At 37.9% G+C, this 15,120-nt stretch overlaps 1 protein-coding gene across 3 annotated transcripts in view; it reads right to left on the reverse strand.

Annotated features, from left to right (window-relative positions):
* The window catches only part of DDX42 (DEAD-box helicase 42), a 43,020-nt gene that overhangs the window by 4,194 nt on the left and 23,706 nt on the right, over nt 1-15,120 (reverse strand). For all 3 annotated transcript variants that reach the window (XM_037810775.1, XM_037810774.1, XM_037810776.1), the window contains 11 exons: nt 11,175-11,279; nt 9,698-9,817; nt 8,271-8,447; nt 7,621-7,749; nt 6,937-7,036; nt 6,323-6,370; nt 5,703-5,800; nt 4,592-4,868; nt 3,089-3,315; nt 1,469-1,579; nt 154-255 (listed from right to left, as the gene is read on the reverse strand). In XM_037810775.1, coding sequence (XP_037666703.1) covers nt 154-255; nt 1,469-1,579; nt 3,089-3,315; nt 4,592-4,868; nt 5,703-5,800; nt 6,323-6,370; nt 6,937-7,036; nt 7,621-7,749; nt 8,271-8,447; nt 9,698-9,817; nt 11,175-11,279 — 1,494 coding nt within the window. The remainder of the gene's footprint in view (nt 1-153; nt 256-1,468; nt 1,580-3,088; nt 3,316-4,591; nt 4,869-5,702; nt 5,801-6,322; nt 6,371-6,936; nt 7,037-7,620; nt 7,750-8,270; nt 8,448-9,697; nt 9,818-11,174; nt 11,280-15,120) is intronic.

The following is a 15,120-nucleotide window of genomic DNA, read 5'->3' on the forward strand; positions in this document are numbered from 1 at the left end:
AGCTATTAAATTGATATTCAAAATCCAAGCAATGCTGGCCCCACATCCAGGACTGAGCCCACAAGCCCAGCCACCACCACAGGAAGATGAGGCTCCCCCATCACTGTCCAAAAGTTACTGTCAAAAGCTCTTAACTATGTGCTTATTTCAGACCTGGAAAGCTGCTTTCATTGCTGTCAGCCGGTCTCCCATGGCTCCTGTGGAAGGCTTGTAGGCTTCATAATTGCTCATTACATTGTTATTATTTCCTCGATCCTAAAAAATAAGCAGACACACCCATGAGAATGAAAAAGTAGGAAGGCCCACTGCCACAGAATGGGTCTGAAAATGCTGAAAACTCAAGTGGGAGCTATAATAGGAACTCGATATTTTTAGAAAGTTACTTATGCTGAGGAAGAACAGGTGCAGTAACAATCATTCAAAAATTCTTACGCTTTTCATCCCAGTAATTATTTCTGGGAAGTAATCCTCATAAAAAATGCAGTGGAAGCACATCCATAGTTGCTTAGGTGTTACTATTTATTTTAAAGGAGATTACACACATATTCAATTATGTAAAAATTATGTTAATGATGAAAAGTTCAGGTGGCAGTTGGTAGAGTATACTGTGTGAATGCTCAGGGTCTAAGGCCCCACGTCAACACTTAGCAGTAACCTTGGGTACCTCAGTTTTATTACCTGTACTTATTCTCATTAGGTTGTTGTGAAGATTGAGTTAATACATGTGATTGCCTGGAATAGCTCTGGCACATATTAAGTGCTCAATCTATATTAGCTTTTATCACCACCATTATTGTAATATGAGAAGAAAGTATTTATTTATCAAAAACAGGTTAACTATATAATGCTCCAGGAAAGTAGACTGGCAGTTTTCTTTCCTGGCTTAGGAATCAAAGTAACAAGTATCAAGGCAGTTAAGAAGGCCAGTTAGGGAAAGCTTTTTTCTCTGGTTTATGAGAAAAGAGAGCCCTCACCTCTCTCTGATACTATTTCCCAGAGTACAGGAATCATTCCTGAATTTAGTTGTAAGATACAGCTAAAGCTTAAAAAGTCACCCTATGGCAATATTTTCCTAACAGCAACTCTAGGCCACTGTCATCAGAGGCTTCTGAAAACAGACTACTGGGCCCCACCTCCAGAGTTTCTGATTCAGGAGGTCTGGGGTGGGGCACAGGTTTGCATTTCTATAAAGTTCTCAGGTAAGGTGGTGCTGCCGGCCCAGGAACCGCAATCAGAACCGCTGGTATCCTGAGCAAGCCTAGTCAGCCAAGTACCTACAGAAGCTTCTTCAGCAGAAAGTCACAACACTGAGAACAAGCACTGAATTCACTTAGTTAGCAGAAGAAACACAAGGTCCCTTCTCAGCAGGGTTTTGAACTCACTGAAGCAGTCTTCTATATATCAGAATCATCCTAACATCCTCTAGGACTACGGACCAAGTCTAGGGCATGGCTGGGTCTGGACTCACCGTGTTCTCAGAGCCTAGGCCAGGCCGTTCCCTATAGCCTAGGCCTCCTCCACCAATGTTCAGCTTTTTGCCTTTCCCTCCTTTGAAGCGGGACTTCCGAAACCAGGCATTCTGCATTGAACACAATTTAAAGTTGGGTCGGGAAGGAGAGAAGGACAAGACAAGATCAAAGAGGATATTTAAAAGCAAAGAAGGACTTTTTGCTTCTACTTTAGCCAATGCATTTATGGCAAGGGAGGAACTGTTCATAGAAACTAGAGATTAATTTCTTTTTGGTAGTTTAAATTTGGTGGACAAAACCAAATCTGTCAGGAGTCTGAGATCCTTATCTAGGCTCCCTTTACTGCCCCTTCCTTTAAGGCTCCTGGGAGGGAATGGATTAGAGAAGCCAGAATGTAAAAGAGTTACTCTGTTACTTCTAACCTCCTTAAGGAAAATGAATTTGTTTTCTATTTCTCGAGCAATCTATACCTACCATCGGAAGTAAAATTAGAAGCTTTTCAAGAATTGATGGGTTCAGGAGTTGAGGGAAAAAACTACATGAAGTGGGGCTTGTTAGAGTGAACTCTAGGGTCAGATTCCCAAGAAGGACTGGCAGCCACACAACAGAAAATTTTATTTACCCATAGAGTCTGAAAGTTTTCACTGAACTTGATCACTGCCCGAATACTACTAATCAGATTTAGTCACTAGAAAGGCAAACATCTCTGAGAAAGTTAAAGGTTTATCTGACAATCACATGAGAGAAAAGGCAGGTTGGGAAAGGTGCTGATCAGGGAAGCTGACAATATATGAGAGCAGAGGACACCTGAGGCACAAAATAAGATACAGCAGAATGCCAAAAATATACTATACTTTGCTTAAATATTCGTTTAGAATTGGCGCTCCATATCCAGGAAAGGGGTAGGAAACTATTCTCCTCTCTCTTGCATGGCCATGTCCTTCCCTCCCAAGCCCTAAAGCTTGGGCAGTACTATTTTACAACTGCATTACGCGTTAACTGTTCTGTGAGCTGGCTTATACATAACAGTTTCTACTATCAGAACACAGATTCTGGAGTTCCAATTAACCTTGAAAAGACTACTGAGAACACAATTCATTTGCAATTTGGGGACTGCATGTCCTGACACAACCTAAGATTTAATTTAGTGGAGTGTCTCAACTCAGTTTTGGACTGGAATACACCTAGAGGAAGATAATCACTATGATCAAAGGACTGAACTCTAAGAGGCACTATATATTATTTTTAAGATACCATATATTTTTAGCCCTCAAAAAAGAGAAGACTTTTTTTGGGGAAGGGCAGTAGGGAGAATAGTAGCCATCTTTGAGACTAAGTTTACTTAGAAGTGTGCTATAGGTAGAGGGGTAAATTAAAGGAGCAGATTTTAGCACAAAGGTAGGAATAGCTTTTCAACACAGATGTTGTTGAGAGGATGGGAAAACAGACCAGATGAATTTTAAAGTCTCATGAATCCAATCCGTATCTCATAAGTACTACCCAACCCCCTCCACCAACCCTGAGTTTCTTGTCAAATTTCTGTTATTTGTCTCAGGCTTGCTGAATTTTACACTTAGTTTTACAACCTGGAGCAATCTGAAGTATGCCCAGCCCCTAACCTGCATTGCCAGATCTAGGAGTTCCTTGGAAACGTGTTGATTGGCTCCTTCCAAGTTCCGGACAAGGTCACCAGCAAAATTGCTGTCCTTTGGGGTCAGCAAGGTGTAGGCCACACCCTTCTCACCCGCTCGTCCTGTGCGGCCAATCCTATGTGTATGGGTGTCAATGTCTCGTGCCACATCATAGTTAATGACAGTCTTAATTGAAGGAATGTCCAGACCACGGGCTAAAATAAAAAGCAATCAAAATCTTTTTATTCTTCATCTGGCATCAAAAGACCAAAGTAAACAGAGAGGCCAGCACTCTAAGAACCCACATTTCCTGTATCTAGGCAACTGCATGGCTTTGGTAAGCTGAGATACAGACATGTGAGTTACCCCATATTCCACTACTGTAGAGTCTGTGGTGCTGGGCCACCACGTGTAAGGGCTTGAACCTTCTGCTACTGATACCCTGCCATGCCCTCTCTCTTGCACCAGAATATATAAAAAAAATTAAGATTAGCATCAAATGTGTTCTTAAAGCTGAAAGAATCTCTTTTCTCAAAGAAGATACCATATTTTAAGGGTTATTATGGAAACTCAACAGAACAAAGTCAAAATTCATACTCAAAAAAAAAAATTCTGATCTTGAATGAAAGGCACATAACTAAAGAACCAATGTAAGACATCTACTATATTCAGACACGCCAGAAGGGCATAGTCTATGATGTAATTGCCTCAACAACTTTTTCCAAGTGCCCTCTAGCTGCAGGGGTTCTCTGATGTATGGGGTCAGAGGGAAACTGAAGTGAAAAGTGGTACCCAGGGGTCCAGATTGTAAAACTGCTCTGAACTGCTGCTCCCCGGGGTGTGGCCAGCCAGGCTGCAGAGTGCCTTCAATCAGCTTGCTCAGAGTGTTATAGGTCTTAAATAGGAAGACTGAGCACCCTTACAGCATAGCAACCCAACTATACTGGGGAAATCCATACTCTATGTGCCAGTTTGAATGTACTGTGTCCCCCAAATGCCATTATCTTTGATGTAGTCTTGTGGGGCAGACGGTTTGGTGCTGATTAGATTTGCCTGGAATGTGCCCCACCCAGCTGTGGGTGATGACTCTGATGAGATATTCCCATGGAGGCATGGCCTCACCCATTCAGGGTGGGCCTTGATCAGTGGAGCCAGGTAAATGAGCTGACTCAAACAGAAGGAACTGAGTGCAGCTGTGAGTGATGTTTTGAAGAGGAGCAAGCTTGCTAGAGAGGAACATCCTGGGAGAAAGCCATTTTGAAACCAGAACTTTGGAGCAGACGCCAGCAACGTGCCTTCCCAGCTAACAGAGGTTTTCCGGATGCCATTGGCCATCCTCCAGTGAAGGTACCCGATTACTGATGTGTTACCTTGGACACTTTATGGCCTTAAGACTGTAACTGTATAGCCAAATAAACCCCCCTTTTTATAAAAGCCAACCCATCTCTGATGTTTCGCATTCCGCAGCATTAGCAAACTAGAACACTCTACCTGCAACATCTGTAGCCACCAGGACTGGGATGTCCTTTTTCTTAAAGTCTGAAATGACCTTGTTTCTTTCACTCTGATCCATGTCCCCATGGAGCAGCCCAAGATTATGACCCTCTTGTTTAAGGTTATTGGCTAGCTCTTCAGCATTGGCTTTTTTAGTAACAAACAACAGGACACTCCCTGAAGAGGTAAACTCCACCAGACGCCGGGTAAGCCAGTTCCATTTACTAGGTCCAGAATGGAGAATCTCCACAATCTGTGTTACATCTTCATTTGCCTGAGAAGGAAGAAATGAAACAGGTGATTGTCACACTGGTGCCACAGGGCACCTGAACAAAGGACCAGGCATCACATTTTCTGCTTCCAGAAGAATCTTGAAAAATCTTTCTCTTCTCCTTGGGCTTTCCTTCAGCAAGTCAAGTCCAGCTCAAAACTTGCCTCCACTTTTAAACACTTTGCTCTTCAACTCCTCTGGTATATATACATATCTAACTAATTTGTAAGCACTAATACTCCTATTCCTATTCCGATGCATATTCTGATTATTCCTAATAAACTTCCTTTCTGTCCCTCCCACTTGCTGACCCTAGTAAAACACATGCACACAAAAGCCACTCAAGAAAAACTGACAATGTTAATGAGCTAACAACACAAGAACTTTCTTTCACATAGAGCACATGTACAGGTAAGAAATGAAATCTTAACTTATTTTCTCCAAGTTTTTCAAGTCACCCCACTCCATCATCCTGTGAGCTTCCTCCCACAATCATTTAAAATTTCAGTTCCATTCTAATTCACTGGTAGTCTTCCAGGCAGAATAATATTTTTTTTAGCTTTTAAAATAACATATTATGGAAATTTTCAAATATCAAAAAAAGAGAGATGAACCTAATCAACTCTCATATACACACCACCCAACTTCAACAATTATCAACGTTTTGCCAACCTTGTTTCATCTACACCCCACTTATAAATGTAAAAAAACAATTATTGCATCCATATATATAAAATAGCATTATCATTTTTATCTCAACAGTGAGAAATTAATTCTATGTCTCTACAATATGAGAAATAACCCACTGGGGTACCATCCAGCCCTGCTTAGGGTTACCTCTCCAATATCTCCCTGCACTACTCGAATAGGGTCGATAAGGATGTCTCTGGCCAATTTCTCAATCTTCTTCCGAAAAGTTGCACTGAATAAGAGAGCTAAAAGGTAAAGTAAATTCTGTTAAAGAAACAGTAAGACTTCTTTATTGAATACCCACTAAGCTTCCTACTGCCATTCAGAAATATTTTTTTTAAATAAACCCACCTAACTTTAAATTTAGTTGGAAAACTGATTTATAAAGAAAAAAGACTTGCCCTTTTTCTATTTTTATTACAATTTTGGTTAAGACATGGGCTGTCAGCATAGTTCAGGAAAATGCTCTTGACTTCAAATCAGTATATACTGTGTCTTGCCTTCTACCCACTGATAAAACTGTATAAACTGGGGCAAGTCACTGAATCTTGGAGCCTTGGCTTTATCATCTATAAAAATGAGTTACATTAAATTATATAGATGCTCTCTAAGGTTCTTTCCACTCAGACAGACTGTCATCATCTCTTCCTTTATGGTTCTCACTGGTACACACGATCATTTTTGCTTCCATAGTGTGAGTGTTTATAAAATAAACAAGTGTTTATCCTGAGTTCAAATGTAGTTTAACAAAGTTGCGTCATACATACTCTGTCTGTCAGGACGGACATGACTTGCTATGGATCGCACCTGGTATTCTAGAAGAAGCAGAACAGTAAAATTAATATCATAACCCTATCCTACAATTTAGGGTGTGTGGAAAAAATCATCTTAGTAAAAAAAACTCTTCATGAGAAGTTCGAAGAATTAAGGAAAATTCAAAACTAGAGAGACAAATCATTCAGCATGAAACTTGAAAAACTCCTCCACACAGCTGGGCTAGGTACAGCCCTGTTCCTCAAAAAAGACAGCGTTTTAGTTTTCACACAACTGGGTAAGTCAATGAGGATTTGACATTCAACTAACTAAGAACACTGGGCTTGACTACTATAATCAAAGGCTATAGGAGTAAAAATAAAGAATACAGAAAACATTCCCCCCTATGCAAAAGTACTTTCAGATTCAACTCAGTAAAGCCTAATATACTTTACCTGAGAGAACTCCTGAAAACATCTAATGCCTTAGATGTATCTCTACAGTCTAACCCTATCCAGAAGTATTTTTAGGTTCTCTCATTCAGAAAGTCTAGAAAGAGAATAGAAAGGCATAGAGAAAACTACTATTGTGATGATGGTGACAGAAGAAACTGGTATTCAAAGCATACCAAAACCCATGTCAAACATTCGATCTGCTTCATCAAACACAAGGTAAGAGACTCTTTGAAGATTGGTAGCTTTCTTCTTCACATGATCAATTAGTCGACCCTATGAGATCCAGAAAGTGAAGAGTCAGTATAATGAAAAAGACGTTTAAGAGCTTTCTAAAGTTGTGCTCCTGGCAAAAGGGCTAATACTCCAGTTTGGGACTATAATAGATACCAAGAGAAGAGAAATTTCAAAAACTCAGATTCTTCCTTTACATTAATTGTGATTTAAAGTCTGTGGGAAAGTGGCCAGAATCATTTTTGTGAGGCATTCTGAAATGACAGGATTTAAAGCCTTATCAGTGGGTTTTAATGTCCAGAATATACTCTCCTGGGCAGTTGTTACCATACTCGGAACATCTTTCTGATTCTTGAAACCGGGTAACCACAGATCCATTTTCTAGGAGAGCATTAAAAAAAACTATTTGAAATAGAGGGGAATTTGCAGCTACTAATGTATATGTCACAGATTCTTCCTGGACTGCTATTTTAGTCAATCAAGATTAAACCAAAGCCACAGCCTTCACTCATCAGGGAATTTGTAACCCTGCTTTACCACATTTTAAGTGGAATTCTCTCCAGTAACTAACCATTTTTTCCACATCAGAGAGGCTTAGAACCCATTCAAACCCAAGACATACTTACTGGGGTACATACAACAATCTCCGCCCCTTCCTGAAGGGCCTTGGCCTGCTCCCACATGCTTCCTCCTCCATACACGGCCACTGATCGAAGGTTATATGCTTTCCCAAACCGCTTACATTCTGCATGGATCTACAAAGTGGTTAATGACATATTAACAAACAAGACACTAATCACTAACACCTCTGTCATGACCCAAAAGGGAGTTCTGAAAAACACAGACTGTTTTATGTTATAGAAAATCAAAAGCTAGAACATGCTTTAAAATCAATTTTCTTCATAAGGAAGTAAATGAATAGCAAGCAGAGTAGCATTTCTCACCTCAACAGGCTATCTAAAATCTTGCCCTGATTATTCATTTTTTTTCTACTGCTCTTCCTAACCCTGTCATTGACTTTCTACTAAGTAAAATGGATTAACTCAGTAGGAAAACATTGGGGGCTTACATTGCAAACAATTCTCATACCATAATAAATTTTTCTTCTCTTTTAAAACAGTTGTTTCTAGGGAAAAGTGTGCTATTTGGCTACATGGAAAATATGTTAACACAAAACCCCTGCCCACAGCTTCCTGGTAATTCTGCCTATGTGACTGGCTGGCTAGTCCCTCGCTAGTCCATATAAGAATGAGGGCATTCTATAAAAGGCACATACCTGCTGGCAAAGCTCCCGTGTAGGACACACAATCACTGCAATTGGTCCATCACCTGGTTCCAATTCCTTCTGGTCCATTATATGAATCAACATGGGCCAGATAAAGGCTGCAGTTTTCCCACTGCCTGTTTTGGCAATACCAATCATGTCTCTACCACTTAATGCCACAGGCACACCCTGGAGAAAATATAAAGTATATTTGCTCTAAAATTTCCAATGAAACAAAAATATTCTAGGCTATGCATACTGGCTATGGAATAGCAAGAAATACCTGGCATTCCAATAACCTTAATTATAAAGGAAATAACGTTATCATTCTCCTCATGTGAATCAGCCACCATTTATAGAATGCTTGAAATGTAGGAATGAAACACCATTTATAGAATGGTGTTTGAAATGTAGGAATGAAACACTGCCATTTATAATGGCATTGGTTGCTAATATTTTAAAATTTTCCTTCCCTTGGGAAGGAGCAGACTACTTCATTCATATGCTGAAAATTCTCATTCTATATAGAAATGAATAAATTCTATATAGGAGAATTTATATGCATAAATTCTCTCCTTTCAATAAGGGAGAATTTTTAGGCCATAGACAAAGGATGCCTAGTCATTGCTAGTGCTAAATTTGGCAAATCTATTTTGTTAGATTTGGGTCCTAATGAAATATTTTCTTCATATTGTGTTTTCAAGGCATTTATCAGATACAAGGGAACATTTCTCAGCCCCTTAGCAACTTCCTGGAGAGGTAAATAATTCATTCTTGCTCTTTAATTTTTTTTTTTAATCATCATTTTATTGAGATATATTCACATACCACGCAGTCATACAAAACAAATTGTACTTTCGATTGTTTACAGTACCATTACATAGTTGTACATTCATCACCTAAATCAATCCCTGTCACCTTCATTAGCACACACACAAAAATAACAAGAATAATAATTAGAGTGAAAAAGAGCAATTGAAGTAAAAAAGAACACTGGGTACCTTTGTCTGTTTGTTTCCTTCCCCTATTTTTCTACACATCCATCCATAAACTAGACAAAGTGGAGTGTGGTCCTTATGGCTTTCCCAATCCCATTGTCACCCCCTCATAAGCTACATTTTTATACAACTGTCTTCGAGATTCATGGGTTCTGGGTTGTAGTTTGATAGTTTCAGGTATCCACCACCAGCTACCCCAATTTCTTTAATTTTTAAAGGTTTCCAAATTATTCTTGGATTCTGAGTATGTTAAAGACTCTTTTTTTTCCTTTAATTAAAGCAAAATCTGAAGATTTCAACATAGAGGAAATATTTGGACACTCTCTAACCATATCAATACAGTTCTGCACTAAACATCGTTTTGCTGCTTTGACTTATTTATAAAATGATTCTAGTTGCTGAATATCATTCTACTTCATTTTTCTTTCATGTTTTACTCACCTGGCACTGTATCGGAGTGGGCTGTGTGTACTCAGATTTCCGAATCTGGTGCATAAGTTGTTCATCAAACCCAAAATGAGCAAAACTACTTCCTGGTCTAGGAGGTGCAGCACCAGAGACCTACAGATTAAAACAACTTCCAGTAATGACTTGTACTTAAAAAACAAATAGCATTTGAAGTGCAACAACATGCTGTATTTAGCATTTAGCTTGGGTACAAAAAAGTAAAAACATAAGCCTGTAACTCTGTCATATCATTTTAAAATGATTAAGTGCCTAAAAACCTCTTAAATCAAAATTAATTTTCTCATAAAAAATAAAAGGAAGAAATACTGTCCAATAAACTGGAAAAGGCAGTAATGTTTTTTCCTGCCATTTTGCATTTCTTAAGTATGAATAAGATGGTAGGAAAAAAATTAATAAAATTTCCTCTTGAAAAGTCCAAATGAGTCCCAAATAAGACATATGTTTACACCCATTTGCTACAAAGATATTACCCACCATCTGCATTTTCAGTTATTGCTGCAGAGTTAATGTCTCACTTAGTGATGGTCCAGCAATTGTCAGAGCATTGTTTGAACTGTGCCCAGGTGAAGAATGGGATTTATAACCTGCACTCTGACTCCACCAGTTGTAACTTTTCAATGCCTTTCCAAACAGGATTTCACTTAAAAGTTTTGAGGGGTAGAAGGGGCGGGGTACCTCTTGGAAAACAGACATGTACATACACCTTTCACATGCACACACGCCTCCCTCAGAAAAGAGAGAAGTTCAAATGTCATACAGCAACTGGTAAGGCAGACATAGGCCAGAAAGTTGTCCACACCAGAGTGGATATCACCACAGTAGCTGTGTGTGTATTTACTTAACTAACATCTAGCAGCACCCTAAATAATGTGGCAATGTACAACTCAAAGTATTTTGGTGGGAAATTTTAACTATTATTCCAAAATTAGTGCATGCATATTTGTAAGAGGTGTTACAGTCTTATTTTTTTTGAAGTGTATTGTATATATTTTGAAAAGTATATCTTAATTTCAAAATATTCTAAGACTTCATGTGTAGCTCACATCTATTAATCATGTTTCTTCTTGAAGATGGAGACTTCCACCCTTAAGCTCTAGTCCACCCAGCACAGTGCTTAACAAATGGTACACATTCCAGAAATACTTGCTGATTGATTGAAAGAGCCCAAAGACTGTTTCAATGTGTTTATATACAAAGTTGACTGAACACATATAGCATTCATGTGTATCACATCAAAGAAAATATGAACCTATCCTAAAATATCATCTGGAGGACTAAGTCAATAAAATCAGGACACACAAGCCCAAGGAATATAATTATTACTCTATCAAAAGTAGTTCAGGACCATTAGGAAAGAAACTCAAAGTTATTCTAGTTTGGCTAAACAATAATACTAAAGCTGAACTAATTAATACCAATATAAGACTACTTGGTTTAATGGTTGTCTTACCCGAAGATTGAGCTTATGCCGGAGATCTATTAACTGCTGTGGGGTGAGGTTGGTTATCTCTTCATGCTCATTGTAAAAATTTTTTTCAAATGGTGGATAGTCAATCTGCAGGTCCAATTATTCAAAGTTAGTCTAGAATTCAAGAGTCAATCCTGTGAGTTTGATTTTAATGCAAAGTAACCTTTTACAAATTTTACACAAGAAAGCCATAACCAGCTAGAAAGAACAAAAGAATTCACTTACTCACAACATACATCCCCCAAAGCAGAGCCAGTACATTTCCCCACACCTATTTTCAATGTAAACACCAACTTACTTCCTAAAGAAGCTTTTATGAACACCTCAGATTTGAATGACCCTGAAGCAGATGAAGGAATCTTTACAAAGCCAAAGGCCTCAGAAGCCAAAGAAGATACTCCACCCTATAATACTTAAATATGTTTGGAGTAAGCTTTTTGCCTAGGTCTAGGCACTTAAAAACATTTCCAGTATTTCCTTTAGAAATAGCTCTGCCTTTAGAGGGAGTTCTTTTCTTTTTAAAAACATGGAATTATTTATATAACTTTTAAAAATGTATGGCCTGTGTTTCAGCTAACAATACAACTCTCTTACTGGTAATGGACTGTACCTACACACCCTCCCATATGACAGAGACATAACCAAGCGGTTGCAGTGTGTCTGATAACAATCACTGAAGAAATAGGTGTTGTACAAGGTACTGTATCTATATGAGTTCACTGAGTGCCATCAGGCACCAAGATGCCCAGCCAGGGGTTCTCAAACTTCAGGGTGCATATTCTGGGAGCTGATTAAAATGGCACACAGAGGGGGTTAATAGTACAAATATAAGAATATTCATCTATGAACTAGAACCAATGTATGACACTATCAGAAGGTGTTAATAATAGGGTGGTATATGGAAAAAGTTACACCTAATGCAAACTATGGACTATAGTTAACAGTGATATTATAATATTCTTTCAGATCAATGCTAAGTGTCGACAATAGGGGGGTATAAGGGTAGGGTTTTTTCTTTTTGGAGCAATACGTGTGTTCTAAAATTGGTTGTAGTGATGAGAACACAACTGTGATTACACTGAGAGTCGCTGATAGTACACATTGGATGGATTGAATGGTATGTGAACAAAACTGCTTTTAAAAAAAAAAAATTTATGGCCAAACATTTCCAATTCCAAAGAGTGAAGAAGTCACTTCTGCTACTCCTTTCATAACATACTATAACAAGGAAATAAACGGGCATATCATCACACATGAATCCGGCTAAATGATTCTCTTTTTGACATCATGAAATGTCTATAAAAATCTTAATTATTAAAAGAGAATTTAAGCCTTCTATAAATAGTCAAACAATTTATAATTCTGGGATGCAGCCTAAAATTATCTATGTATTAACAAAACATTAAAAAAAGTTTTTAAGTTTCTCTTTCAGTATTATTAACAGGCAGAAACTTTTATTATGTCTCCTAAGATGTTGCACTAAGCTGCAACAGGATTTTCTTTAATTTTTTTCTAACTCTATCAGAATGGAAGCTTCATGAGGGCAAGAATTTTTTGTCTTTGTTCGTATATGTATCCAAAACAAATGAAGTGACAGACTGCTAAAGGCAGAAGGGTTATGAAAAGCATTTGACAGATGACGTGCAAAGACAGCAGCTGAAAACTAAGGGATAGGATGGACTTCCTCGGAATAGGTAAGGAGACTCATCTGAAATGGAGAGGTGGAATAAGTGAGGAGCACAAGGAATGAGCAGAGACTGCTCTTCTCTCCGGAGAGGCCAGATGCAGCTCAACAGCCACAGGCCTTTGACTGAAGTAATAGTGTCTGACACTGTCCCTTTCTTTCCTTACTTCTGGTCTCTCCTGGCAGAATGCCCATCACATTAGGCCAATCGTGGGATACTCCAGCATGATGAAGTTGGAACTCTTTGTCAAGTATCTCAGTTTATTAGATGATTATTTCAAGTACTTGTGTTTTCCTTATGTGATTTTCACCCTTTATCATGGATGCTTCCTCCTAGATCAGTTTCACATATTTAGTTTCATTTGCCACATGTAAAATACCAAGGTATCATCTGTGTAAAAGGAAACATTTAAAAAATTGAATCTAACCTATACTCTGATCTACACTAGCAGCTCTCAAACATTTTGGTCTCAGGCCCCCTTTTCACATACACAACAAAAACACAACAAGCTTTGGCTATGTGGGTTACATCAATTAATATTTACAATATTAAAACAAAAATAAGAAATTAAAAAATATATTTAATTCATTTAAAAATAACAGCAAACCCATTATACTTTAATGTAAATATTTAAATTTTTAAAAACTTTATTTTCCAAAAGAAATTTCTTGAGTGGCATTGTTTTACATTTTTGAAACTTTCTTTAATGTCTCATTTAAAAGAAAACAGCTTCTACTGCATTTAAATTGTTGCTTTATGTCATTTTGGATGAAGTCTGAAGAAAATATGGTCTCAGAAAGATAGCTGGAAAAGGGATGGCCTTTACAGATACTTGTGGATATTGATACTTCTTTTTGATGCTACACTACAACTTGATAAATGGTCATTTTTTAAACAGTTATTTGCATTGTGTAAACTGAAACCATATCAATGAACTTTTCACACTCTGTTACATTATAATCTATCGGTCTATCACATACTTGGAATAATCTTTTTACTCATGCTCAATTTTGTAACATCATGCACTGGTTGTTTGGAAAATATTAGTTCACTGAGGTTTGCAAATCTTTTGAATGTTGACACATTTCATCACACAAGGTTAAAAAAATCACCATCAATTGCATCAGAAAGTTCTTTAAGAAATGGGAAGCTGTTAAGCTCACTGTGGAGGACACAAGTTTCCAAATTCTAATTTTCACTTGAAAACTTGAATTTCTGTCATTGGTAACAAGCATCAATTGTTTTCCTTGAAGTGTCATTCATTCTTTCAAGTAAAAATGGTATTCCATGAAAAAAAAATAGCTAGTTCAGCTTACAACTCAAACACGTAAGTGCTTTCCCTTAAGATACCTATCATGTTTGAATGCTTTATGTGTATTTCCCATTTTTGTCATACAGAATATTAAAAAAGACATGTAACTCAAGGGTCAAGATTTAATAAAAATAATAATTTTTACTGTTTCACCAAAAACATTCTTAAGTGAAACTGTTTTTTTTTTTTTTTGAAATAAATTCAAAATTACATGAACAGTTGCAAAAACAATACTAACCCCATACACAGAATTCCATCATACCCTGACCCCCCCTCCTGATAGCTCAATCCACCAACTTTAACACACTGTCACATCGCTATTTCTTCCCTCCCTCCCTCCCTATCATTCATCATCTATTGCTCTGTCTTCTGAACATATGAGAGTTAGCTGCACACATCCTTGAACATACACTATAATTCACATATACACTTCCCATGAACAAGCACATTCTTTTATGCAATCCCGTTAAGCGCAGCTAAGAAGTACAAGAGATTCAACAATGATCCAAAGCTTACATTCTATATTTCCTTTTCCTTATGTCTCAACTGTGTCCCTTTGAGCCACCTGTCCTCTACCCTCCAGTCCCATCCAAGTTCGTCCTTAGCATTCAATTGTCATCTAGTTAGACTTTTTTTTTTTTTTCAGTTGTTGAAACATACATACAACCTAAATCTTCCCATTCCACCCCCTCCCTAGCCTTTAATTAGTGGGATTAATCACGTTTAGAATGTTGTAATGCTCTACAGAATCCATTACTAGAGATTTCCCTTCACTTCAAACAGCAACCCTACACTCATTTCTTAACTCCCCATTGCCCCTTCCCCCATTTTTCTTAACCCAAACTCTACTTTTCATCTCTATGGTTATATTCTCTGATAATTTCTTTGTGTTTGCTGTGGGGCTTAAAATTAACCTCTTAAATCCATATCA

This window comes from Choloepus didactylus, chromosome 18, assembly GCF_015220235.1.
Source record: "Choloepus didactylus isolate mChoDid1 chromosome 18, mChoDid1.pri, whole genome shotgun sequence".
NCBI lineage: Eukaryota > Metazoa > Chordata > Mammalia > Pilosa > Megalonychidae > Choloepus > Choloepus didactylus.